Source organism: Artemia franciscana, chromosome 15 (genome assembly GCF_032884065.1).
Source record: "Artemia franciscana chromosome 15, ASM3288406v1, whole genome shotgun sequence".
Taxonomy (NCBI): Eukaryota; Metazoa; Arthropoda; class Branchiopoda; order Anostraca; family Artemiidae; genus Artemia; species Artemia franciscana.
In genome coordinates, this window is record NC_088877.1 from 2,450,932 (window position 1) to 2,478,593 (window position 27,662).

The following is a 27,662-nucleotide window of genomic DNA, read 5'->3' on the forward strand; positions in this document are numbered from 1 at the left end:
AAATATACCAGCCAGGGATAATATTCCTGTTTTCATCAGCCATATTTCCTTTCTTGAAAACCTTTCCTTGCTAAACGATATGTTTCTACAGAAATAAAAGGGAGATAGAAAAGAAAATACAAACATAAGAAAAAAGCTCATTCATTTTTTTTCGTATCTGTAGGAAAACAACTAGCACATAATGCAATAGCGGAAAAAAATTATTAAATGATCTGTTGTAATAAGCTTAATTCTTGAACTTTGAAGTCTGTTATGTCAGGACAACTGCCGACATAAGATTTTTCAGTACAATGGAATAAAACTTGAAAATGACTAACACTATTAAAATAAAAACAAATACACTATTCTTCTTTACTATTACTCTTTTGGAATAAAAAAGAACGGGAAAAAACGCCTAAAATACAAGAGTGAAAACTTTCTTCTGTTTTATGTTTCTTTAATTTCATAAAAAAAAAAATCAGTTTTTCAAAGAAAAGTGAAGAACTCCATTAAACCGAAAATGAACAAAAATAAAATTGAATAATCTACCAAGCCTAAAATTACCACAAATCACAATAAATAAATAAATGAAACCAAGTACGAACAAAAATTACAATAAATAACCAAGTCAAGCTCAAAATGAGCGGAAATGAACATGAGTAGGGCTAAGAAGCCCCAAACCCTCTCAAGAACAGAATATACATCGTACTTTACCGAAAAAAAAATTGCTCCTTACCGAAAAATACATAATTTGCTCTTTACCGGAAAAAAAATTCCCGCCTTTTTTTAATTACATAAAAAAACTAGTTTTTTTAACTGAAAGTAAGGAGCGACATCAAAACTTAAAACAAAAAAAATTACTCCGTATATGAAATGTGTTGTCCCCTCCGCAATCCTTCGCTCTTTACGCTAAAGCTTTTAATTGTTTTAAAAAGCAGAATTGTGGCAAAGAGTCAAATTTTCAAATTGTTCGTGCTAACGAATCAAACAGTTCGTGGTAACGAACTGCAGTAAGTACTGTATAAGTAACGAACTGAGCGACCCGGCTCAATAGTAACCAAAACTCTAAAAAATGGAATTTGGATACCAATAGCTACATCAAAAGAATTGCATTTTAATGCTGATTTTAAATATATAAGTTTCATCAAGTTTAGTTTTACCCATCAAAAGTTACGAGCCTGAGAAAATTTCCGTTGTTTTAGAAAATAGGGGGAAACGCCCCCTAGAAGTCATAGAATCTTGACGAAAAATTGGATCTTGACGGGTGATCGGATCTCAATGAAATTTGATATTTAGAAGATTATCGTGTTTTCAGAGCTCTTATTTTAAACCCGACCGGATCTGGTGACATTGGGGGGTGAGTTGGGAGGGGGAAACCTAAAACTTTGAAAACACTTAGAGTGGAGGGATCGGGATGAAACATGATTGGAAAAATAAGCACAAGTCTTAGATACATGATTGACATAACTGGAACGGATCCGCTCTCTTTGGGGTAGTTGGGGGAGGGGTTAATTCTGAAAAATTAGAAAAAAGAGGTATTTTTAACTTACGAACGGGTGATCGGATCTCAATGAAATTTGATATTAGAAGGATATCGTGTCTCAAAGTTCTTATTTTAAATTCTGACTGGATCTGGTGACATTGGGGGAAGTTTGGGGTGGGAAACCTAAAATCATGGAAAACGCTTAGATTGGAGGGATTGGGATGAAACTTGGTGGGAAAAATAAGAGCAGAAGTCTTACATACGTGATTTACATAATTGGAACGGATCATCTCAATGGGGGGGGGGGGCTAATACTGAAAAATAAGAAAAAATTTCTATTTTTAACTTACGAAGGAGTGATCGAATCTTCATGAAACTCCATATTTAGAAGGACCTCGTAACTCAGATCTCTTATTTTAAATCTCAACCAGATCAAGCGTAATTGGGTGGGGGGACTGTTGGGGGGACCGGAAATCTTAGAAAATACTTAAAGCGGTGAGATCAGGATAAAACTTGATGGGAAGAATAGAAACCTGTCTAAGATACGTGACTGACATAACCGGACCGGATCTGCTCTCTTTGGTGGGAATTGGGGGGGGGGGTAATTTTGAAAATTGAGGTATTTGTAACTTAGAAAACGGTGACCAGATCTTAATGAAATTTATATTTAGAAAGATCTTGTGCTTTAAAGTTCTAATTTTAAATTCCCACCAGATCCTGTGACATTGGGGGGAGTTGGAGAGGGAAACCGGAATTCTTGGAAAACGTGAAAATTGGGGTATTTTTATCTTACTAATAGATGATCGGATCTTAATGAAATTTGATTTTTAGAAGGAATTCATGTCTCAGAGCTCTTATTTCAAATCCCAACCAGATCTTTTGACATTGGGGGAGTTGGAGGGGGATATCTTGGAAAAAAACTTGGAGTGGAGGAATCGGGATGAAGCTTGGTGGATAGAATAAACAAATGTCCTTGATACGTGATTGACAGAATCGTACTGGATTCGCTCTCTTTTTGGAGTTGGGGGGGAGGGGTTCAGTGATTTGACGAGTTTGGTGCTTCTGGACATGCTAGGACGATTAAAATTGGTAGGCGTGTCAGGGAGCTGAACAATTTGACTTGATAAAGTCGTTTTCCCAGATTCAATCATCTGGGGCTGAAGGGAGAGAAAAAAATAGAAAAAATTAGGTATTTATAACTTACGAGTGGGTGATCGGATCTTTATGAATTTTTAATATTTAGAAGGACATCGTGACTCAGAGCTCTTATTTTAAATCCTGACCGGCATTAAGCTTCTTATTTTCCTTTTTAAATCAATCGATTGATTCATAGAATTTTGTTAGAGCTCATACCATATGATCTCTTGGCTCTTAGCTCTTCTCGCCTCGTCACAAGTGCCATATGAGCTCTTAGCTCTTGTTAGTTTTATTTGTTCATTAATAGCAAGTCCTGAACATTTTGAATTTGATAGGATTTTTTTCTGCTGGTCTTAAGTTCATTATGTTTCGGAAAAATTATTCATAATTAGTTTCCGTCTGTTTTTATTGCAAAAGTTTGAAGTTTTCGAAAGTGTCGAAGCATTAAAAATTGTATTTAAGCAACATACCAAAGTTATAAGGTATACAAGAGAACAAAGTGTCAATGTGAGAAAATAATCAAAGTCTACAGAGTAAAAACAAACAACCTCCTTACTTGCCCTAGATGTTAAAGCTCCCCGTAAATCATTATATCAACGAGTTGTCTTTTATGATAGTGAATGGGACAGGGCGTCTCCATATATTTTCTAGAATGCGCACAATAAGGTTCTGCCAAAAATTTTCATACAGTTTGATTCATTGATGCTTAGTTCAAGAAGGAATATTAATAGTTTTCGAAGTAGGTTGAATATTCAATATAGTGAACTTTAAGGTTGCCATCGGCTGAAAAAATAATCACTAAACTCTTGAAAAAAATCACTAAGTGAGCAAAAACAATCACCAGATTCTTGAAAAAATCAGTATATTTGCAACAAAATCACAAAGACCATAGTTAGCTGCTTCAACAGACAAAATACTTCTGTATACTAAAAGCCGGTTTTAATAGCTTTTTAGGCTTTTAAAATTGTTTTATCAATTTAATAGTAGTAAGCAGAACATTCATCTGGACGTCACACCCCAACCCTCTTTACTGATCCGGTTGTCGCCCCCTAGTGCTGTTATCTATTCCCCTGTGGGTCTAACAAATACAAGCGGCACCCATGAAGCTCATTACTGTACCATATATTCTGCTTTCGGTCCCATCCTAAGTAAACCGGTTTGCTGCATCATAAAACTAACCATAGGTACAATTTCTCAGACTCTTTAGTTTATTGCCAGAGGAATACCCTTTATCCCTTTTCCCCATGGATATAGGTGACCCTTCAACAGATACTAGCATGCCAGTGAACTCTTTTTAAATAATTTTACATGTTTTTTAAGCTTTTGCTTTTAACTAGTTACTCCAGTTTTTCAACAAAACATTACAAGCAAAAGGTGTTTTGAACCTTTTGTTTATTGCCAGAGGAGTATCCTTGCCCCCCTTATCCCCATGGATATAAGTACCTATGGCGATACTATCAGTCATTTCCTGTAGGTGATTACGGCCGCTTCGTAGTTCAATTCTTTATTTCAGGTAGATGATATATTAGGCTTCACCGACCAAATATAAGGTAAAATTTACAATAGTAAGAAAACAAATTGTTTTCTCAGGTTAAAACTTCCATTATGGAATAATAATTGCTTTCGAGGATATAAGCAAATGGAGCTAAAAACACATTTTTTGTATTGATAAATGATTAAAATAAATTAAGAAATAATATTATTGATTTTCTAAAAGCAAGAACCAATAGAGCTAAAGCAGAATTGTTATCGAGAATACGTTTTTGAAAATGCCTAAGGAATAGCTTGATTGACTTCCGAGAATATAGACTTAGTCAAAGATGTTCAAAAATGCTGAATAAATAACATAATTGACTTTCATGAATACAGACAAATTATGCTAAATTACAGTCTCTTGTCGAAAATGTTTAAAACACTTGATGGATATGATTGGCTTCTGAAAGCCCAAACCAATGAAGCTAAAGCACAATTTTGTCGAATAAAGGTTTGAAAAGGATTAAGAAACAATATGTTTGGCTTTTCAAGAATGTAAATTAAATAAAAAAAAACTAATTTTTTTAGCTGAAAGTAAAGAGCGACATTAAAACTTAAAACGAACAGAAATTACTCCGTATATGAAATGGGTTGTCCCCTCCGCAATCTTTACGCTAAAGTTGGACTCTTTGCCACAATTCTGCTTTTTAAAACAATTAAAAGCTTTAGCGTAAAGAGCGAAGGATTGCGAAGGGGACAGCCCATTTCATATACGGAGTAATTTCTGTTCGTTTTAAGTTTTAATGTCGCTCCTTACTTTCAGCTAAAAAAATTAGTTTTTTTTTTCATTTAATTTCTGAACGTTTTTGAATTAATGCATGTTTGGTTTTGGCTCTCTGCACATAAATTATTAAAATGAAATTTGTATATTAATTCTTTTTTGGATAAATGGCTTTCTCTTAGTTTTGATCAGACGATTTTGAGAAATAAGGGGTGGAGAAGGAGGCCTAGTTGCCCTCCAATTTTTCGGTTACTTAAAAAGGCAACAAGAACTTTTAATTTTTAACGAACGTTTTTATTAGTAAAAAATATACGTAACTTAAGAATTAACTTACGTAACAAACTTTCATAATCTTATATTTTTATTATGTATACGAGGTTGTTTGTACCCTCGTTAATACCTCGCTCTTTACACTAAATCGTAAGTTTTGTACCAATTCTTTAAGAATGACCCCTGAATCAGAAAGGCCGTAGAATAAATAGTTGAAATTACTAAAAATACTTTAGCATAAAGAGCGAGGTATTTATCTCCTCCTAAATACCTTGCTCTTTATGCTAAAGTATTTTTAGAACCCCTCATATGCTTAATAGTCTCTGTTCGTTTTATGTTTCAATGCTACTAATTCCTTTCATTTGAAAAAAACGTTTTCATGTTTATTTTTCATTGTTTTCTTATAGTAATGCTAGAAAATCCTGCGCCCTTTTCATTGAATTTTTCTTCCCCCATGACAGATTCCTCTAAGGAAAGATCCTCCAACATATCCCCCTCCCCTCAGCCCCACCCCCCAAACAAAATAAAATCCCCCTGAAAACGTCTGTACACTTCCTAATAACCATTGCTATATTTAAACACTGGTCAAAGTTTGTAACTTGCAGCCCCTCCCCCAGGGATTGTGGGGGAGTAAGTCATCCCCAAAGACATAGTTATTATGGTTTTCGACTATGTTGAACAAAATGGCTATCTCAAAATGTTGATACGTTGACTTTGGGAAAAATATGAGCGTGGGAGGGGGCCTAGATGCCCTCCAATTTCTTTGGTCACTTAAAAAGGGCACTAGAACTTTTCATTTCCGTTAGAATGATCCCTCTTGCGACATTCTAGGACCACTTGGTCGATACGATGACCCCTGGGAAAAAAAAAATAAACACGCACCCGTGATTTTTCTTCTGGCAAAAAATACAAAATTCCACATTTTTGTAGATAGGAGCCTGAAACTTCTACGGTATGGTACTCTGATACGCTGAATCTGATGGTGTCATTTTCGTGAAGATTCTACGACTTTTAGGGGGTGTTTCTCCCTATTTTCTTAAATAAGGCAAATTTTCTCAGGCTCGTAACTTTTGATGGGTAAGACTAAACTTTATGAAACTTATATATTTAAAATTAGCTTTAAAATGCAATTCTTTTGATGTAGCTATTCATATCAAAATTCAATTTTTAAGAGTTTTGGTTACTATTGAGCCGGGTCGCTCCTTACTACAGTTCGTTACCACGAACTGTTTTTTTCCTAAAAATGAAGCTAAACAAGAATTTTTTCCTAAAAAGTTTACAAACCCTTACAGAATAATATTATTGGTTTCCGAAGACACAAAAACATTAGAGCTAAAAGGACAATTCTATACAAAAAAAATTTGAAGAGGCTTAAGGAATAATTTAATTTGCTTCCGAGAACATAAATCAACAGAACTAAAGCACATTTTTTTTTATAGAAAAATGTTAAAAATACTAAAGGAATAAAATTTTGGTCTTCCAGTAAACATAAAAAGATGGAGATAAGACAAACTTTTTCTTATAAAAAAAATGATTGAAATTGTTTCAGGAATAATGTTAATGGTTTTCCGAAAACACGAGCCACTGGAGCTAAAATACAATTTTTATCGAAAATTCATGTCCGGAAATGCCCAAGGAATAATATGATTGACTTAGAAAGAATATAAACTAATGGAAGTAAAGTCCAATTTTTATCAAAAGAGATTAAAAATGTTTAAGGAGTAATCTGATTGGCTTCCGAGAACACAAAACAATTCTAAAAAATATTCAAAAATTCTTGAGGAAAAATTTAAGCTAGTTTCATGAACAAAAACCAAGTCGAAAACTTTTTAGAAAATGCTTAAATACTAATATGATTGGTTTTCCAAGAACCAAACCAAACAAAGCTAAAGCACATTTCTTATTGACAAATGTTTCAAGATACTTAATGAATAATATAAATGATGTCAGAGAACACAAAATGAATCCAAAGCACAGCTCTTATCGAAAAATCACTGAAAATGCACATTATTTAATATGATCGACTTCCGAAAGTACGAACCTAATGGAAAAAATGTTGGAAAATGCTAAAGGAATAATATTATTGGCTTCTTAGAACACAAATTAGTCTAACTACAGCACAATTTCTTATCGAAAAATATTTGAAAATGTCTAAGCAATAATATGATTGGTTTCCAAGAACACAAAACAGTGGAGATAAATCACAATTCTACTAAAGAAACATGTTTGAAATGGTTTAAAGAATAATATGATTGGGTTTCTGAGAACTTAAAATGTAGAGCTAAAGCATAATGTAATTGAAAAACGTTTTTCAATTACCAATCAATTAAATTCAATTATTGGTTTCTGAAAATAAAAACTATTGGAGCCAAAGAAAAACTTTATTAAAAATTGTTTGTATGCAATTAAGAAATAAAAAATGATTGGGTTCCTAAAACACAAGCAAATGCAGATAAAAGCTCATTTTTCTTATCGAAAAATGACTAAAAATGCTTAAGGAACAACATTATTGGTTTTTCAAAAACACAAGCGCTAATGGAGCTAAAGCACAATTTTTATTGAAAACACTAAGGTGTACATGAACCAATGGAGCTAAAGTACTGTTCTCACCGAAAGAAAACAAACAAGTTTTTTTAAATGAAAGTAAGGAGCGACATTAAAGCTTAAAACGAACAGAAATTACTCCGTATATGAAAGGTGCTTTTCCTCCTCAACACCCCGCTCTTTACGCTAATGTTCGACTTTCTCTTAACTCTACTTTTTAAAACAGTAAAAAACTTTAGCGTAAAGAGTGGGGCGTTGAGGAGGAAAAGCTGCTTTCATATATGGAGTAATTTCTGTTCGCTTTAAGTTTTAATGTCGCTCCTTACTTTCATCTAAAAAACTTGTTTTTTTTTAATTTCTGGACGTTTTTCAATTACTGCATGTTTTGATCTTGGCTCTCCGCACATAAATAATTAAAACGGAATTTGCATATGAATTTTTTTTTTGGCTAAATGGCTTTCTCATAGTTTTAATCGGAAGATTTTAAGAAAAAAGGAGCGAAGGAGGAGGCTTAGTTGCCCTCCCATTTTTTGATTACTTAAAAAGGCAAGTATAACTTTAAATTTTTTACGAACGTTTTCATAAGTAAAAGATAAACGTAACTTACGAATTAACTTACGTAGCAAACTTCTATATTCGTATGCTTTTATTGCGTAAATGAGGGGGCTCATCCTTCGTCGATACCTCGCTCTTTACACTAAAGCTTAAATGTATGCCCAATTCCTTAAGAATGACCCCTGAATCACAAAGGCCATAGAATAAATAGTTGAACTTACTGAAAATACTTTAGCGTAAAGAGCGAGGTATTACGAGGAGGTAAACTCCTCATATGCTTAATAATTTTTGTTCGTTTTAAGTTTTAATGCTGCTCCTCACTTTCAGTAGAAAAAACTTTTCATATTTATTTTTAATCGTTTTTTTTAAATAATGCTAGAAAATCCTGCGCCCCCTTCATTGAATGTTTCTTCCCCCATGAGAAGTTCCTCCATGGAAAGATCCTCCCACATAACCCCCCTTAACTCTCCCCCCAAACCAAAAAATCCCCCTCATCGTCTATACACTTCCCAGTAACCAGTACTACATGTAAACACAAGTCAAAGTTTGTAACTTGCAGCCCATCCCACGGGGACTGCTGGGGAGTAAGTCGTCCCCAAAGACATAGTTATTAGGTTTTTCGACTATGGTGAATAAAATAGCGATCTCAGAATTTTTATCCAGTGACAATGGGGAAAAAATGAGCGCGGGAGGGGACCTAGGTGACCTCTAATTTTTTGGTCACTTAAAAAGGGCACTAGAACTATTCATTTCTGTTAGAATGAGCCTTTTCGCGATATTCTAGGACCACTGAGTCAATACGATCACCCATGGAAAAAAGCAAACAAAAAAACAAAAAAACATGCATCCATGATCAATGCTAATACCAGACCGATGGCAATATGATTTATCAAAAAGTAGCCTGTTACCAGAACTATTAGCAAGAAGTTTACCGTCGTTATCAACTATTAGATATGTGCCTGCATTCACTATGAGCACAATCATCTGATATGTGAATACGTTGCTCAGGTATTTCCACCTTCACTAAAGTTGAGCTTTTTCGTTATTCCAAAGAAATTTAATTTCTCACTATTATGAAAATTATGAAAACGCACGTCTACGTTTCCAATGAAGTCATCATTATTGCTTTTTCCGTTGTTCAAATATTCGTCCTTATGAGCATTCAACGCTACCATGACTCTATCATTAACACACGCGTTCTTGAAATATTTCATCTTTACTTTTACATTATGTGTGGTTATTCTGACAGTGCAGTATTGGTATAGATAGAAAACATATAGTATGTGAAACCCCGTTTAACAGTATTTCTAGAGATTCTGTTTCCATTGTAACAACCCTTGTGTCTTCTGGAGGAAACTGTTTAAAATATAACAGATTTAACTACTATTGTCAGAAATCATATAATTATTCATGGCTGGACCTTCCTGTTTGATTTTATCCCATTATACAATCCTGTTCAGTTAATTTTTGAATAGAAATGAACTTTTCATCAAGGAATTTTTTAATTAGATTTTTTTCTAAACTTTTCATCAACTAATTGGAAAAAAAACAATACAGATAGTCTGAGTAAGAGGTGAGTAAGCCGGCACAATCCTTTTTCAAAATTTTATAAAAATGATGTCCTTTCACGTGTTGATAGTAGTCTGTAATCCGTTCATCTTAAGGCAGAACTAAAGTAGGTAGTCATGGAATAAGCGTAATTCAAATAGTCAGTTATTTTCTATGAGTAATTTGAAAGCACTTTGAGAACCCCTAATAAAATATTTTGAATATTTATGACTGGCCATGTCCACGGGGCTTTGAAGACAATTGGGCAGCTGACATTCTTCACATTATATGAGGTTTGCCTACATGGAAAGCCTACAGAAATTACAGTCTGTATGATTGAAATTTTTGGATTGGCCCTTGACAGATAATATCCACTGACCTTGTATGCAAAACAGGTAACTGAATTTGCTTGTAATCACAGGTGAACAAGTGATCTTTATTCTAACAGGCTCTCCCACTTAGAGTCTCAGGTGGGCAACAGTGTTTTAAAATTGACACATGACTGACAAGTTCTTTTGACTCACAGCAAACAGCGAGGCTTATAGTTTTCTAAATATTTGGGTAAACGGCAGCTTGAAGGGTAAGAGTAACTATTACACTCTTATTGGACAACTACTTGTGTTTTAGAGTTTAGAGAGATAGATCCACCTAGAGTCTCTGGCAGGTTGACCATGCCTTAGACATGGATACATGACCATTCTGTCGCCTAGAATAGCTGGCAAACAAGTGTTCAAACCCTTCTAGGTCCCACACACCTAGAGTCTCAGGCGGGTGAGCTAATGCATAAGCTCAATCAGCTGCGCTAACGCAAAAATCAATAAATATTGGTTGACTTACAAGTCCCTTGAATTCACAAGCAAACAAGTGACCTAAGTCAAAGAGGATGAACCACCTACCTAGAGTCTCAGGTAAGCAGCCCAATTCATAACCTCAGTCAGTTGCACTAAGAAAATTAATTAAATATTGGTTTACTTACAAGTCAAGTGAACCTGCAATTTAACTAGCGTCCAAAGCCAAATACGGGCGACCTGCCTAGAGTTTTAGTTGAGCGACCCATTTCATAAGCTCAGGTAGCTGCACTAACAAAACTTTATGAAACATTGGTTGCCTGACAAATCGCTTGTACTTGTAAGCAAACAAGCATACTAAGACTAAAAGGGGACCTGCCCATCTAGAGTCTCATGTGAGCTACCCATTTCATAAGGTTAGACAGTTGCGCTAACAAAAAATTAATTCAATATTGTTTACCGACAAGTTACCTGAATTTGCAAGCAAACGAGGAACCTAAGTCTAAAAGGTGAAAGTCTCAGATGAGCGACCCAATGCATAAGCTCCAACTGTTGCACTTATTAATTGTTACGGTTGTTCTTTTACTGAAGATTCTTTTCAGCACAACAACCTTCTGAATAAGTAAGACTTCACAAGATTTTTGTTTTTCAAATTCATTCAATTTAATCTGACACTCACACTGCTGATTACAAGCAAACTGAAACTCAAAAAAGATTCTCTTCCTCTTTAGTAAGAAAACAATCACGACTAACATACATATACCGTTATCATTTTTGGACTCCAAAAAATTTCCAAACCAAATTTCGTTCAAAGTATATGTAATTTCTATTTAAGACATGAAAAAAGTAAGAAAAATCCGTCATACAAAAATATCAATGTAAAATTTATTTTGAAAATGTTATTGTGAAAGAAAATGTTGGCACTAATAATGTTAATCACTTTCATTTTATACTTCAAAGACCTCCCTACCAATTTTTTTTTTCAAGTTTATGCAATGTCTTTTTAAGAGTTGAAAACAAATCTGTCATAAATAAATCTAAGTCATGAAAAACAATGTCATCACAAAAGCCGCTTTTCTAAAAGAGAAAATCATGACTAACATACGTATGCCTTTTTCATTTCATAATCCAAAAAATTTATTTAATTCATTAATATTGTAAGTACGTCAAAAATCTCACCTTAAGTTCAGTGAGCAAAGCTTAAATTATCCAATAACAAATAAATAATTAAACTACAGAGCCTCTGTAATCATCTACTGGGAATAACTGATAGAATCTCCATAGGCTCCTATATCCAAAGGAAAAAATTGGGCAAGGATGGTAATCCTCTGGCAATAATGCAAGGGTTCAAAACAATTTGGATTTTGGATTGTTTTGTTGAAAAAACAGAATAACTTGCTAATAGCAAAAGTATCAAAAACATGGAAAACTGTTTAATCCAGAGTTTACTGTGGTGGTTGTATCTATGGCAGAGTCACCTATATCCATATGGGAAAAGGAGTAAAGGATATTCCCCTTGCAATACACAAAATGTTCAAAACAAATGTGCCTATGATGAATTTAAGGTTTAGTAAGCCAGTTTATTTTGAATTGAAACGGGTAGTAGAATTTATGGTAAAGTACCGAACTTTACGGGCACAACTTTAATTTGTTACACGTATCGTGGAATATATGTCAGTACCTGGCGGTGACGTCCGGATCAATGCAAGGGAATGGGGGCGAGACCTCTACCTCCCACCACTTATAATAATCTTTTTTCTTCATTAGGTTCCACAAAGGGAACCAACTAGGAGGCAGTGCAATTATTATTTGAAAGATGTTTATTTTGATGATTAATTTTTTTAAGCAAAAATCCCTAGACTTTGAAAAATACTTTCTTGTGCCCTTATATAAAGATTAGAAGAAAGTTCTGGCCCCACCAACCGCATTATCTTAAGTTTTGTGCCCTTGGCTAATTTCCCCGAGCTGTAAATATTTTTCTTGGCTAGTGGCGGTTTTACCAAAATATTTTATTTTTTTAAGTTCTTGCTTGTCTAGTTAAATCTCCATTTTTTTTCTCTTATAGATATAGGAACCCCTTGTCTTTTTGCTCTAGTTAAACTGGTAGAACTACTGGATTTGTATTGAGGGTTTTGAAACATATCAACATCATTGACGAGAAAATAAATTGTATATATTTACCTTTTTGTCTTAGTTTTATCACAAAAATTAACAGAACGATTAAAAGACGAAACATTAAAATAGCTTTTAAGTCCAAAATGACTAAAAGGTCATTAATAAATTCAGGCCAAGATTTGATCAGAGGCAACACTATAGCATTGCCTAAAGTAAAACCATATTGCTTTAATGTTCCATTACTTTTTAGTTATTTTTTTTCATTGGCAATTCAAATGGAAAAGGTAGTTGTAGAAGCTTCAGAAGGAGCTCATTCGTTAGGAAACTGAGAACTCTAGTGCCCAACTTTAGATTCAGAAGCTATCAAAAGACACCTAGAACCCCATCCGTGTGGAGTACAGACACGGACCTAGAGCAAAATCTTGGGAGGGGGTCCAAGGTGACAAAGGTTCCAATAATTGACAGAATTGACAAATTTATTCTGATAAAGAGTGAAAAAATAGGGAAGAAGTCCACAAACAAATAATAGTGGGAGTCAGGGCCCCCACTCCCTGGATCTGGGGAAGACTCAGTCAATAATAGGTGCTCACACATCACATGAACCATATTCTCATTCATTCTTCGACATGGTGCGCAAAAGTGAGGACAAAATCCCCTCTACTCCTCCATAAATACTTCCTTCTTACCCCAAGTGGAAAAACATTCCCTGTTAATTGAATTATACACTTCATTTCCCTGTTTTCAAATTCATTGTAAATAAAATCCCTCCATGTCGCATCTCCTTCACTGACCTACTCAGCCGCAGGGAATCAGAAAATGATCTGTTATAATGTCAAACCTGTAAATTTTGTAAGATATCACTTCTCATCTTTGCTAATCTAACATCTTTGCCAATCTTTGCCTATCTAATCCATAATTCACCTTAAATATTTCCAGTCGTCCTTTCCTTGGAGCTCTCTACCTCCTAAATTACATTCAATATCCCGCCTTAATTGACGATAATTCCTAAACAATAGAATTACTGTTTTGCCTACATTCAGCTCAAGTTATTTATTTGATGAAAAATCCTGGAATAAATTCAATAACTTCTGTAGCTCCAGACTTGAACCTGCAGCTTAAACTATACCATCTGCGAAAAGGAGCATACAGAAACTTGACACGTTTAGCATCAAGACTAGGGCTACATTCTAATACATGAATTTTTCCAGACTATTATATCAGGCATTATGGTGCATCCCTGCTTTACTACTGTTTTATCTACCCTTGACGAATTCCCACCAAGCCTAGACACTGATTGCATTGCCACATAAATTTATGCTAAGAATAGCTACAAAAACATTAGAATTTACCCACCTTTTATAGACTCTCCATAAGTAGCAATCAATTTACATTTTCAAATGTAACTATGAAGTCCACAAATAAACCTTTTTTAGGCTTCATGCATTTATTCACTAGAACTTGTAACTCAAAAATGTTGTTTACAGCTCCAGTAAATTTTACTCAATTCAAATTCATTTTTCGTTTTTATTTTTCACTAATATTGGCTTTGATGTTGTTTCTTTTGTATTATGATTAACAGAAAAATTCATCTCAAAATAAGGACTTTTTTCAGTAAAATGGAAATTTAAAACTATTAAAAATGCATGATATACGCAATGCTATTACTGTTTTTCTATTGGAAAAATTTAAGCTGTGAATCTTGAGCTAAGTCAAATCAGCACAGTAAGCCAGTTTATGGGCACAGTGATCAGTTTTGATAAGTCTATCCTATTTTGTCTCACTTGGAGAGGATTGAGATGAAGCTTCAATCACATTATTTTGATTAGTTTTTAAACCTATTCTCACTTATTTTTCTTTTAATAGAACCAAAATTAGAAAAAATATCCAACTTAACCATATATATAAGAGAAAAACTTGAAATTTTACCAATTTTCCAATTTTTTTTCAACTAAATCATCGTTACACACAAAAAACGCAGTCATTTTATTTTTTATTTTATTGAGATATGATTATAATGATTATCTACGCATTACTATTAACGTATCACTACGATTTTTCTGCATCACTCTTTGGGTTTTTTGCACACAAAAGGCAGCTTAATACCAAAATCGGACACAGTCATCCATTTTCCTCCATATGCAAGATTAATATAGCCTAAAGTGTGATCATCGTACGTTTCATGCCAGTTAGTGTAGCCGCTCATTTTGGTACCATCTATCCACTTAGTTGAACTATACAAGCTGCCAATCCATGCAAAATCAAGCATTCCTGCAATTTCTCGGATATATTCATTTTCATCATCAGAATGGATAGAAACCATATCAGCATCTTCACTTCTACAAACTGCGATAGCGTCACCCCAATATGTAGGCGTATCCTTTTTCACAGCATAGCAATAGCAGGAATTATCTTGGAAGCACTTTTCTTTATATTCTTGAGGACATGTAAGTGACATTGTGGTTAAATGTGTGCTTGAATCTCTAACTGGCTCCTTCTCGCAGAGGATAGGTCGGTATTGACTACATTTACTATTCCTCCATTTGAAATCTTCATTAGGAGAAAGAGGCTTGTCACTATCTCCAACAAAATGAACACAGTCACCATTATCTACGGGCTTACCCCCCTCCCAGTTTTGGAAGTCCATCCAGGTTAATGGATTTCCATTCGCCCAAATAAATTGACCATTGTCGTTTTTTTGTAGCCCTATCCAGGCACCAACTGAAAAATCATCTGGATACACGAAAAGAAATTTGTTTTTTAATTCTGAATGGATTATGGGAAGCTTTGCGCCAGAACCTTTACAAACTCTCTCAGCGAGTGAGTAGGTTGCACGATCTTCAATATATTGGAGACAGCTACAGTCATTTTCACTACTGCAAAGTAGGTCCCATTCATCTTCACAAGCAAATCCCGATTTTGAGGCATACATTCTTATACCTAAAATAAAAAAAAAGTTTAAAGTTCAGTGCTAAGAAATATTTGATGGCAATTAACTTACTTTGCATATTGAAACTTTGTATTTAAAATATGTCTGGCTATTGAATCGTGGGAGCACATAATGCGACTAAACTTTGGCATTAACGTGGGTGATCTTTTGTTCAGTTTCCATTCAGATCTCTGCCTCTTTATGTACTAAGGAAATGCAAAGAGGTATTCCGACAGTTCGAATACTTGTTTTTGTTTAAGAGACACTTGCCTATTATAGTGGTTTTTCCTTGAGGATTTCATCACTAAAACTTTCCACATAATATTCTGTTCAACAGGAAACAAATCTGGATATTTTAGAGCGTCTGAAAAATATAGAAAACCAGCTTGGGGGCCTTTCTAAGCTCGCGTCGATAGCGGAAGAGCTGCAAACCATATCCTCCCAAATAAAGAAAAATGAGGCGTCACAATCGAAAACCACGGAGGACATCCAGAAAATAAAAGAAAATATAGACGAATCGCAGAGGCGCGGAGAGTGGTTAGAAAAAGAAGCAAAACAGTCAAACCTGATTTTTTATAGTTTTAAACCCCTAAACCCACCTAGGGGATCACTTGCGGAGGAAATCAGTGAGGTCATTTCCGGCTGTTTGCCACAGATTGAGATCAGGAGATGGGACATAAATGGCGCATTCCGCTTGAACACTAAAAAAACAAGGGGAAATCCGTCCAGTTTTCGTGAAGTTCACAACCAAATATTTGCGACATTTGATTTTGCGAAACTCATTTCGCTTCCAGAGTTGCAGTATCTCCCTAGCTCCGGATTATACACGGGCCGAGAGAATTGCTTGCAACGCTCTGAAACCACTTTTGCAGAAAGCAACCAAAGAGGACCGTGAGGTGAAATTCAGGGGCCCTCGTTTATTTGTAGACGGTGAATTGTTCACGTATGAACATGAATCAGGAAAAATTAGAAATAATGGAAGAAATAAAGCAAAAGAACTAGCTCGATCTCAAGTGCAAGAGTACACTGGATCTAACGCAGAAATGGAAAGCGAAGGTGGGGATCAAATGTCAGAGGTAAACTCGGATATTCGTAGCGGTAGTCTCAAACACGACCAGGCTATTAGCCAGGCAGACGGTAAAAAACCTGGAGTGAGCGGAGCCACGAGTAACCGAGGTTTAGAAGAGATAATCAGCCCCGAAGATCGTCACAGGCAGGATTGTCGGAACGTAACTCGTGACCCACCAAATCGAGGCCTTGGTCGAGAACCCCCACGCCGCTCACTCAGAAATAGACGAAGGAGTCCTTTCAATTTCGAGGAATAGGAAGTAGGCCTTGTACAACAAATTCAGTTTATGACATGGAACGTCCAAGGCCTAATGAGTAAAAAAACAACAGTGTCTAAATGAGTCTTTTCTTAAGTGTGATGTAACATGTTTAATTGAGACATGGACCCCGCCTTCGGAGGATCTCTCGGTTAAAGATTAAACAGTTTTCCGTGCTGACCGGCAAATTTCCCGTGATGCACGTTTTTACGGCGGAGTCGCGGTTTTTGTGAAAAAGCAGAGTTTCGAAGTTTGTCAGAGAATAAAAAGTAAATCTGAGGACATTATTTGGTTAAACCTTAAGTCAAACAGTTCGTGGTAACGAACTGTAGTAAGGAGCGACCCGGCTCAATAGTAACCAAAACTCTAAAAAATTGAATTTTGATATCAATAGCTACATCAAAAGAATCGCATTTTAATGCTGATTTCAAATATATAAATTTCATCAAGTTTAGTTCTACCCATAAAAAGTTAAGAGCCTGAGAAAATTTGCCTTATTTAGGAAAATAGGGGGAAACACCCCTTAAAAGTCGTAGGATCTTAACAAAATGAAACCATCAGATTCAGCGTATTAAAGAACCCTACTGTAGAAGTTTCAAGCTCCTATCTACAAAAATGTGGAATTTTGTTTTTTTTGCCAGAAGACAAATCACGGGTGCGTGTTTATTTGTTTTTTTGTTTTTTTTTTGTTTTTTTTTCCCTAGGGGTCATCGTATCGACCAAGTGGTCCTAGAATGTCACAAGAGGGCTCATTCTAACGGAAATGAAAAGTTCTAGTGCCCTTTTTAAGTGACCAAAAAAATTGGAGGGCATCTAGGCCCCCTCCCACACTCATTTTTTCCTCAAAGTCAACGGATCAAAATTTTGAGATAGCCATTTTGTTCAACATAGTCGAAAACCATAATTTACTCCCCCACAATTCCCTGGGGGTGGGGCTGCAAGTTACAAACTTTGACCAGTGTTTACATATAGTAATGGTTATTGGGAAGTGTACAGACGTTTTCAGGGGGATTTTATTTGGTTTGGGGGTGGGGTTGAGGAGAGGGGGCTAAGTTGGAGGATCTTTCCTTGGAGAAATCTGTCATGGGGGATGAAAAATTCAATGAAAAGGACGCAGGATTCTCTAGCATTACTATAAGAAAACAATGAAAAATAAACATGAAAACTTTTTTTCAAGTGAAAGGAAGAAGTAGCATTGAAACTTAAAACGAACAGAGATTATTACGCATATGAGGGGTTCTAAAAATACTTTAGCATAAAGAGCGAGGTATTTAGGAGGAGATAAATACCTTGGTCTTTATGCTAAAGTATTTTTAGTAATTTCAACTATTTATTCTACGGCCTTTCTGATTCAGGGGTCATTATTAAAAAATTGGGAGAAAAGTTAAGATTTAGTGTAAAGAGCGAGGTATTAACGAGGGTACAAACCCCCTAGTATACATAATAAAAATATAAGGTTATGAAAGTTTGTTAAGTAAGTTAATTCTTAGGTTACGTATATTTTTTACTAATAAAATGCTCGTTAAAAATTAAAAGTTTTAGTAGCCTTTTTAAGTAACCGAAAAATTGGAGGGCAACTATGCCTCCTTCTCCACCCCTTATTTCTCAAAATCGTCTGATCAAAACTAAGAGAAAGCCATTTAGCCAAAAAAGAATTAATATACAAATTTCATTTTAATAATTTATGTGCAGAGAGCCAAAACCAAACATGCATTAATTCAAAAACGTTCAGAAATTAAATAAAAAAAAATGTTTTTTTAGCTGAAAGTAAGGAGCCACATTAAAACTTAAAACGAACAGAAATTACTCCGTATATGAAGTGGGTTCTCCCCTCTGCAATCCTTCGCTCTTTACGCTAAAGTTTGACTCTTTGCCACAATTCTACTTTTTAAAACAATCAAAAGCTTTAGCGTAAAGAGCGAGGGATTGCAGAGGGGACAACCCATTTCATATACGGAGTAATTTCTGTTCGTTTTAAGTTTTAATGTCGCTCCTTACTTTCAGCTATAAAAATCATTTTTTTTATTTAATTTTGTCATGATGGATCAAAGATTGTCCTGGCTTGCATATATGTTGCTCCACAGAATAGTAGTTATATGAAAGAAGATACGTGGACTTTGATTGAAAAAGAGTTGGAATATTTACAGAATAAATATAGTGAAGAGTTTTTTGTTTTGATGGGTGATTTTAATGCTTATACGTCAGGAGAACCAGAAATTCCCCTTGTTTCTCTTTCAGGAAAGGATTTGACGTCACTGAGGATTCCAGAGAGCTACAAAATTCCAAGGAGGAGCCAAGATGTGAAAAGAAAAGTTAACCAATGGGGAAGGAGGTTGTTGGGCATTAGCAGAGAATTTGGTCTAGTCATTGGAAATGGAAGGTTTGGAAATGATGCAGGATGCGGTGAGTTTACTTGCATTTCCGGAACGAATTTTAGTGTCATTGATTATGTTTTGGTGGACAGTAGGCTCGCACCTATTTCCTTAAACCTTGAGGTAGTGCATTTTGCTGGTTCTGACCATTCTCCGTTAATTTTTTATTTTCAGTCGACAAATATTAGTAAAAATCAGCGGAAAAGAGAAAAACTAAAGTATCAGACATTTGGGACAGGAACGAGTAGCACTGGCTTGGTAAAATCAAAAAATGACTGCTCCCAAATGTATTCCGCAGGAAGACGAGTGGCCCCTCTTCTTTGAGAAACTAGAAGCAAGTACAGCATCTGGCACACAACAGCCCCAACCCGATTTCGAAAAACTGACAGAAGAAGTCGGAACCCCCTCTTGTGACCACACTGAATACCCCCTACTGGAAGAAGATGATCACCTTTGCCGCCAAATCCAGCAGGGAGAAGTAGAAGATGCCTTAAAACAAACTAGAGGTGGGTCTTCGCCAGGACCAGATGGAATTCCAGCAAAGGCTTTGAATGTACTACAAGTAATTTTATTACCTCTGCTTCTGGGTTTGTATAACTTGGCTATGAAAGAAAAAAAGTGGCCTGATCCTTGGAAGATATCTGTAGTTATCCCCCTATTTAAGAAATGTGATGCAAGTTTGTGCGAGAATTACCGACCAATCAGCTTAGGAAACTGTCTTGGAAAAATTTTGGACAAAATCTTAAACAAAAGGCTGGAATTATGGCTGGATGAGAGGCAAATTCTGAGAGAAGAGCAAGCCGGTTTTCGTAAAGATACTCACCATCTGATCAAATGTTTGTTCTAAATGCATTGATTAGTAAGTATTGCAAGGGAAACAGAAAGTTGTACGTGGCTTTTCTTGATTTAAGTAGAGCATTTGACAATGTTGACCGTATAATTCTGTTTAGAACGCTTTTAGGAACAGGAATTCCGACACCCTTTTTAACGGTTCTTCTCTCAATGTATTGTTTGACCAGAAATGTGGTAAAGATATCAGGAAGCGGTATATCTAGAGTTTTTTTTTTAATGTAAAAGGTGTAAAACAGGGTAGTACCCTATCACCGAAACTTTTTGCTATTTTTATAAATGATCTTGCCGAATACCTTGAAAAAAGGTGGGTGCCAGTTGTACACCTTGGAAATAAAGTATTATCATTACTATTATTTGCCGATGATATTGCCTTGTTCGCCAGATCCAGTTCGGAGCTACAAACTCTGTTAGATTTAACAGCTGAATATTTAGATGAAAAGAAACTGGAAATTAACACAAAAAAGACAGAGGTGATGATAGTTTGCCGTAGACAATCAACAGGAAATAAAGATGAAGAAAGTTTTAATTTGAATGGTGAAGCCGTGAAGGTTGTGTCTCAGGCAATATATTTAGGATTCCATCTAAGATTGAACGGAAGATGGAGCAATCATATTTCGAAGATGGCATATCGAGGAAAAGCAGCAATGGCAACGCTGTTCAGGAACAGTATTTTGACGGGAATAGGTGACTTAAAGATGCACAAAAACGTGTTCAACTCAGAAATAAGGCCAATCCTCCACTATGGGGGAGAAGTATGGGGCCTAGAAGTGGCAAATTCATTAGAAACTCTACAGCTACAATATTATAAACGAATGCTAGGTCTGTACGCCACAACTCACACACTTTTCATCAAGGGAGATTTGGGACTTTTCTCAATGAGAAAACATAGACAGATCCAACTAATTAAGTTTTGGCTGAAAATACTGCAATGTCCCTCCTCTCGACCCATCAGAGCAGCGCATGATGAATTACTTACTCTGGGACAAAAATCGTCATGGCCCTTCCATGTCAAAAAACTGCTGGACAGAACAGGTCTATCGTATGCATGGAATGGAGGAGAGGGCCCAATCTCAGATCAAAAAGCCTTTCTGTCAGACATCCAAATAAGGCTGGAAGACCAAGAAATTCATAAATGGTGGAATGACCTTAGCCGGTTGGAAAGCTTAAGTTCTTGCTATAAGGTGAAAGAAAATTATGGTGAAGAGTTCTATTTTAAATTAGGGATTCCAAAAGAATCCCTGAGGTCTTGGATGCAGGTGCGAGCAAACTGTCTCCCTCTTCACAGTATTCGGTAAAATAGGTGTCACCCGGAAATGCGGTATACTTGTCCAATTTGCGGTGATCTTGATGGGCTAGACCATTTTCTTTTCAGGTGTCAGGGGCTAAATGAGCTAAGAGGGAGCTTTCTTGGGATGGATAGTCGTGAGCCCCTTCTTGGAACTTTGAAGTCGACGTCGAAAATAAATATAGTAGCAGCGGCAAATTTTGTCCGGAAGGGTCTTGTTATTCGAAAGTCGATTGTTACATAATTTAGTTTGTTTGTTGTTATATATGTATGTATACGGCCTGAAAAATGGCTTTAAATACAGTCATTCATTCATTCATTCACATACATGTTTTTTAATACACCTGAAATGGATCCCCGGTATTTTCGTGAGATATGAAAAACATGATAGGACAAGATTCCAAATAGCCCTTCATTGGAATGTTCTGGCCCAAGTCGTGTAGTTTCACAGGCTAAGTAGAATAAAGCTTAAGTACTTTCGACGCAGCAGGCCATATTTCGTTTAAATTTTTTGGGAGGTGCTTAATTGGCTTGTATTAATTTTTTTACCCCTAGAGCAAAGTCAATATTTAATCATTTACAATATTGGAACTTTGTGCCTGGTTCCATTGAGAGCTATGGATTTAATGCTTCAATTGTTTGGTTTCAACTTTCGTCAATTTTTCGACGTATAATAATGGTCTTAAGACATGCACTGATTTCCGTTCAAAGTCCGTTATTTTTTCACGAGAATGTTTTCAAATAACCTACTATATAAAATCTGCATTAGTAAAACAATAAAAATTCAAACACTTCTTGACAGACCATAATCAAGTTTATATAACTGTTTTACCACATTTTCATTAATTTCATCGTTTAACATCAAGAGTTTTATGTTTCAGGGTAATCAGAAGAAAAATATTTCGTGAGATATATTTTTGTGAGTCCCCAAGGACTCTGGGGGTATCATGTTTGAAGACATAATTACTAGACGCTTTAAATACGCTGAAGAAATGGCCATGTCAAAATTTTGATTGGATACTATTTGAGAAACTGACAGGCCTAGGTGAGGGGAATGGCTACCTTCCACTTCCTTAAAACTATTAAAAAGGGCCCCAAGGGCATAAATTACAACCATTGACCTGAGAGCTGTGCTGGGGTTGTGATCACTAAAAACAAAATTCTTGAACCTTTAATTACGGTGATCAAAATGGCAATCTCAAAATTTTGATTGGATATGTTTGGGGAAATAATAAGTGTGTGTATGGGGGGCTGGATGCCCTCGAATGACTTCAAACTACTAAAAAGGGTAATAGCCCTTTCATTTTTAAGTCGAATGAGCCGTTTTCGAAGTTTCTATGACAATTCCTTCTGTTCGAAGTACCCTGGTCTAAAACATAGAAAAAAATCCCTTGTGCCCTCTTCACTTTTTAGTTAGGGAGCGCTATTGCACTAGTTATTGTTCAATTGGAAAGGTTTCAGCCATCTGGGGGATCTGCAGGACAGGAAAAGTTTAATATTTAGCTTAAGCACTTTTACCATCTGCTATCAATTTCTTTCTTGCGCGTTCGCGGTCGTCCCAATTTACTTTTCAATTTAGCTTTTCAAAATGTGATCTTTTTTTTTTTTTTAATTTTTTTTATACATATAGCTCTTTACGCTAAAGTTTTTTACTGTTTTAAAACGAAAAATTGAGAGAAAGAGTCAAGTTTTACTTGTTTTAGCATAAAGAGCGGGGCGTTGATGAGGAAGCAGCCTCTGTCATATACGAAGTAATTTCTGTGCGTTTTAAGTTTTAATGTCGCTCCTTACTTTCAGTTAAAAAAACTCGTTTTTTTTATTTAATTTCTGAACGTTTTTGAATCAATGCATGTTTTGATTTTGGCTCTCCGCAGAGGAATAATCAAAACGAAATTTGCATATTTTTTTTTTGGGCTAAATGGCTTTCTCATAATTTTGATCGAATGATTTTGAGAAAAAAAGAGCGGGGGCGAAGCTTAGTTGCCCTCCGATTTTTTGGTTAATTAAAAAGGCAACTAGAACTTTTAATTTTTTTAGAATCTTTTATTGGTAAAAGATTTACGTAACTTATAAATTAGCTTACGTAAAGAACTTTTGTATTCTCATATTTTTATTACATATATGAGGGGATTCGCCCCATCGTCAGTACCTCGCTCTTTACACTAAAGCTTAAATTTTATCCCAATTCATTAAGAATGACCCCTGAATCACAAACGCCGTAGAATAAATAGTTGAAATTACTAAAAATACTTTAGCATAAAGAGCAAGGTATTATAAGAAGGTGAGCCCCTCATATGGGTAATAATTTCTGTTTGTTTTAAGTTTTATTGCTGTTCCTTACTTCCAGCTGAAAAAGCTTTTTCACATTTTTTTTTATTTTTTTTAAAAATAATGCTAGTAAATCCTGCTCTCCCTTCATGGAAGTTTTCTTCTCCCATGACAAATTCTCGATGGAAAGTTCCCCCAGCATATCCCCTTCTTCTCAACCCCTCCCCCCAACCAAAAAAATCCTCCTGAAAACGCCTGTATACTTCCCAATAACCATTACTATATGTAAGCACAGGTCAAAGTTTGTAACTTGTTGCCCCTCCCACGGGGACTGTGGGGGAGTAAGTCGTCCCCAAAGATTTAGTTATAAGGTTTTTCGACTACGCTGAATAAAATGGCTATCTCAGAACTTTGATCCGTTGACTTTGGGAAAATAATTAGCGTGGGAGGGGGCCTAGGTGCCCTCCAATTTTTTTGGTCACTTAAAAAGGGCACTAGAACTTTTCATTTCCGTTAGAATGAGCCCTCTTGCAACATTCTAGGACAACTGGGTCGATACGATCACCCCTGGAAAAAAGAAAAAAAAACAAACAAAAAAACAAAAAAAAAACAAATAAACACGCATCCGTGATCTGCCTTCTGGCAAAAAATGTAAAATTCCACATTTTTGTAGATAGGAGCTCAAAACTTCTACATTAGGGTTCTCTGATACGCTGAATCTGATGGTGTGATTTTCATTAAGATTATATGACTTTTAGGGGGTGTTTCCCCTATTTTCTAAAATAACGCAAATTTTCTCAGGCTCGTAACTTTTGATGGGTAGGACTAAGCTTGATGAAACTTATATATTTAAAACCAGCATTAAAATGCAATTCTTTTGTTATAGCTATTGGTATCAAAATTCCATTTTTTAGAGTTTTGGTTACTATTGAGCCGGGTCGCTCCTTACTACAGTTCGTTACCACGAACTGTTTGATAAAAGAGAAGCTTCAGTACAACATCAATCATCTCTCTAAAGTGTATGAACAAACAAGTTTAACAATTATCACGCATGCGGTGAATACCATGCGCCATAAAATACCTGTAGAGCCACTGGTAGTTAAAGAACAAGAAACGGAAAAGTTGAGATATTTAGATACCTTGGGAGTCCAGTAAGCACCGGTGGAAGCCCTGAGGATGAAATTACCAAACGTGCATAGAAATGCCACTTCCTCTTTGAAACTGAAATTGAGGCTTTTCAATAGTAAAGTTCTGTCTGAGGAGCCCGATGTTTTGAAAATCAAAATTTTCGATGAATTCTGGAAATGAACTGAACGGACAGATTTACCAACTCATTCATTAATCCGAAGACTAAATAGCCAATATTTATTGATGAGGTCATGAGCAGTTGGTGGTGATATTGAGGATACATGGTTAAAATGGGTAGCAATGGCCTTCCCCTTGATGTTTGGTGTTGAACTCATCCAAGAGTTTGACAACGCGAATAACAGAATGATGGACTTTGACTAAAACTATTAAAATGTCTTAAAACTTCATACACGAATTTTTTTTTATCTTAATTCCTACACGAATTTTTTTTATCTTACGCCCTTTGAAGCTCAATTTTACATGTAGCGAAGTTCTGGGGGAACTGTCCAGGGGAAATATTCAATATGTTTGGATTTCTGCTTAAGAAATATCCACGGAAGAAGGATTTCTGGAGCTATTGGAAAAAAGATTACATCTTCGGTCAGAACTTTGATTTAAGATCTTTTTCAAATGAAAATATGCTATGGTAAATTTTCCAGGCTAAATCATCTGCACAATATTTTGCAGTCTTCATGTATTGGGTTTGACTTAGTTATTTATAGTAAATTCTATTGGTTTTGGTTTTTATTTATTTTTTTAAGGACTTTTTAATGGGCTCTTATTTGGTTTAATGTGGATCTTTATTTTTCTTTTTTTTAACTTTTTTTAACGGACATTTTTCTAAAACTAATCATTTTCAAAGCGTTGATTCTCGGAATTTTAGATACAAATTTCTAAGGAGCAGAGTTTTACCATTAACATTATTTGGCTTCCCTACTCTGAAATATATTATGAAATTAGTCATAGTGATGTTAAATAATGACAAGACCCAAACTAACAAAAACATCAAAACATCTAAAATAAACAGTGAATTTAAACACAACACCATCCAAACAAGGAACAGAAAAGTAATATAGAGCAAAAAGCCAATGACTTTAAACAACAATCCTGAAGCTTCAATCACACTTTCTAAACATGGACTGGTTAAAGATGCGGATAAAGAACATATCCCTATGGCACACCACAAAATAGTTCAGTGAGGGAAGAAAAATCTCTTCAATCGCTAGTTTAATCTACATCTTGGAAAAGACATTATTCAAAAAATTTATAACCCACACCTTTATAACCCAGCATTCTAATTGATGCAGGGAAATTCTTAAATATATAATGTCAAGTGATTTCATAATATGAAATAAAATGTGTTAGGGATATCATGTTTAAAAAAAATGCCGTCCACAAAATAAACAAAATGAATGAAATCATGAATAGTTGGGTAAGCCGTTGAAAAGCCAAATTAGTTGCCACTTAGTAAACCGTGTTTCGTGAGATGGTTATAAAGACGACAGTGAATCACTTTCTAATTATAATTTAAATAACAGTAATGTTACGATTGGGTTCCCCTCCCCAGCATTTAATCTGGCTTTAAAGTTTGAATTTTTAGTGCTTGTGAAAAGACCGTGACTCCAGAGACAAGTAAATGGTAAGAAGTATAAATGGTAGCATATACATTTTCAGAACCTGAAGAGTTCTCATATTCATGACATTTATCCCATTATAATTCAAATCTATGCTTTTCTATTTGTTGTCTTGTGTTGAAGCAGTATATTTAATCCAAGCCTATATTAACACTTTTTTCATTCAAATTACACATTTTTAGTTCCACACATCAATTTTTTTTCTGCCGTGACATGTCATAAGATAGTCAAATTAACTATTACTTGGAGATGGTCTGAGGGTAGATATAGTTTCATATCAGAATAGCTTTGACCAAAAGTGCAACGTCAAACGAAAAATTCGTCAATTAGTTCCAGTATCACTGCAGATTCTCATGATGCTAGTCCTTATAATAAAAAATACAATTAAACAATTGCAATATTTACAGCTAAAGCCTAAATCCATTTTGCTTAAAATCTTTATTTGGATTAAAATCTCTCAAAAACTCTTCCATCCAGACAAAGGGTGGCCTAAAAAAATAATACCTAGTTTTTTTCCTATTTTAAATTTCTGATTCTAAAATAAAATTTATAGCCTTACCTTCAATCCGTAGACCTAAATTCATTCTCACTGAATTTTTCATATTCTTCCTTATAAGAAAACTCTCGCCTACTTGGCTCACGTTTGATTGGTAGCTTGCATCGTGTTTTGGAACTAAAGAGCCAAAGGCATATTAATTATCACTTGATATAGTTTCAAATATTTAAATAATAAAATAAAAAAAAATTCTCAAACAGCTCCTGAAGACGTGAACATGTCCTAGTGTGGTGGTAGAACCACGAGCAAAGACACAGCAACAGAGTGAATTACACATAATTTACATAAATTGAAGGGAGATTGTTCGGCATAAGTTACAGAATAAACTAACTTTTCTCTCTTTATAATATAAAATGAAAAAAATTCTTTCCAATCGAAATCTGTACAAGATGTATTTCCTTTTTTAATATTGTTTTAGTCGAAGTCAAATATCAAAGGTTTCCTCACACTTTTTGTTATTGGAAGATTCATTAGATGAAAAAACCTACTATGAATGAAGTTTTTCGTTTTTTAATTCAAAGGTTTGTTGGCGTGTAGACAGTGCTGTAATTAGCAGCTGTAATATAGTATTTTTTGCAGTATAAATAAAACAACGACGCATAAGCACGTATGGGCTATTACAAAGAAGAGCCGGTCGACTATG

At 35.2% G+C, this 27,662-nt stretch overlaps 1 protein-coding gene across 1 annotated transcript; it reads right to left on the bottom strand.

Annotated features, from left to right (window-relative positions):
* Positions 1 to 14,650: 14,650 nt before the first annotated feature.
* LOC136036701 (macrophage mannose receptor 1-like) lies at positions 14,651 to 27,136 on the bottom strand (the record flags this gene model as incomplete). The annotated part of the gene is given in 2 exon segments (XM_065719020.1): positions 14,651 to 15,610; positions 27,023 to 27,136. Coding segments are annotated over 2 exon segments (989 nt in total), but the record flags the coding sequence as incomplete, so codon positions are not given.
* Between the last annotated feature and the right edge of the window lie 526 nt (positions 27,137 to 27,662).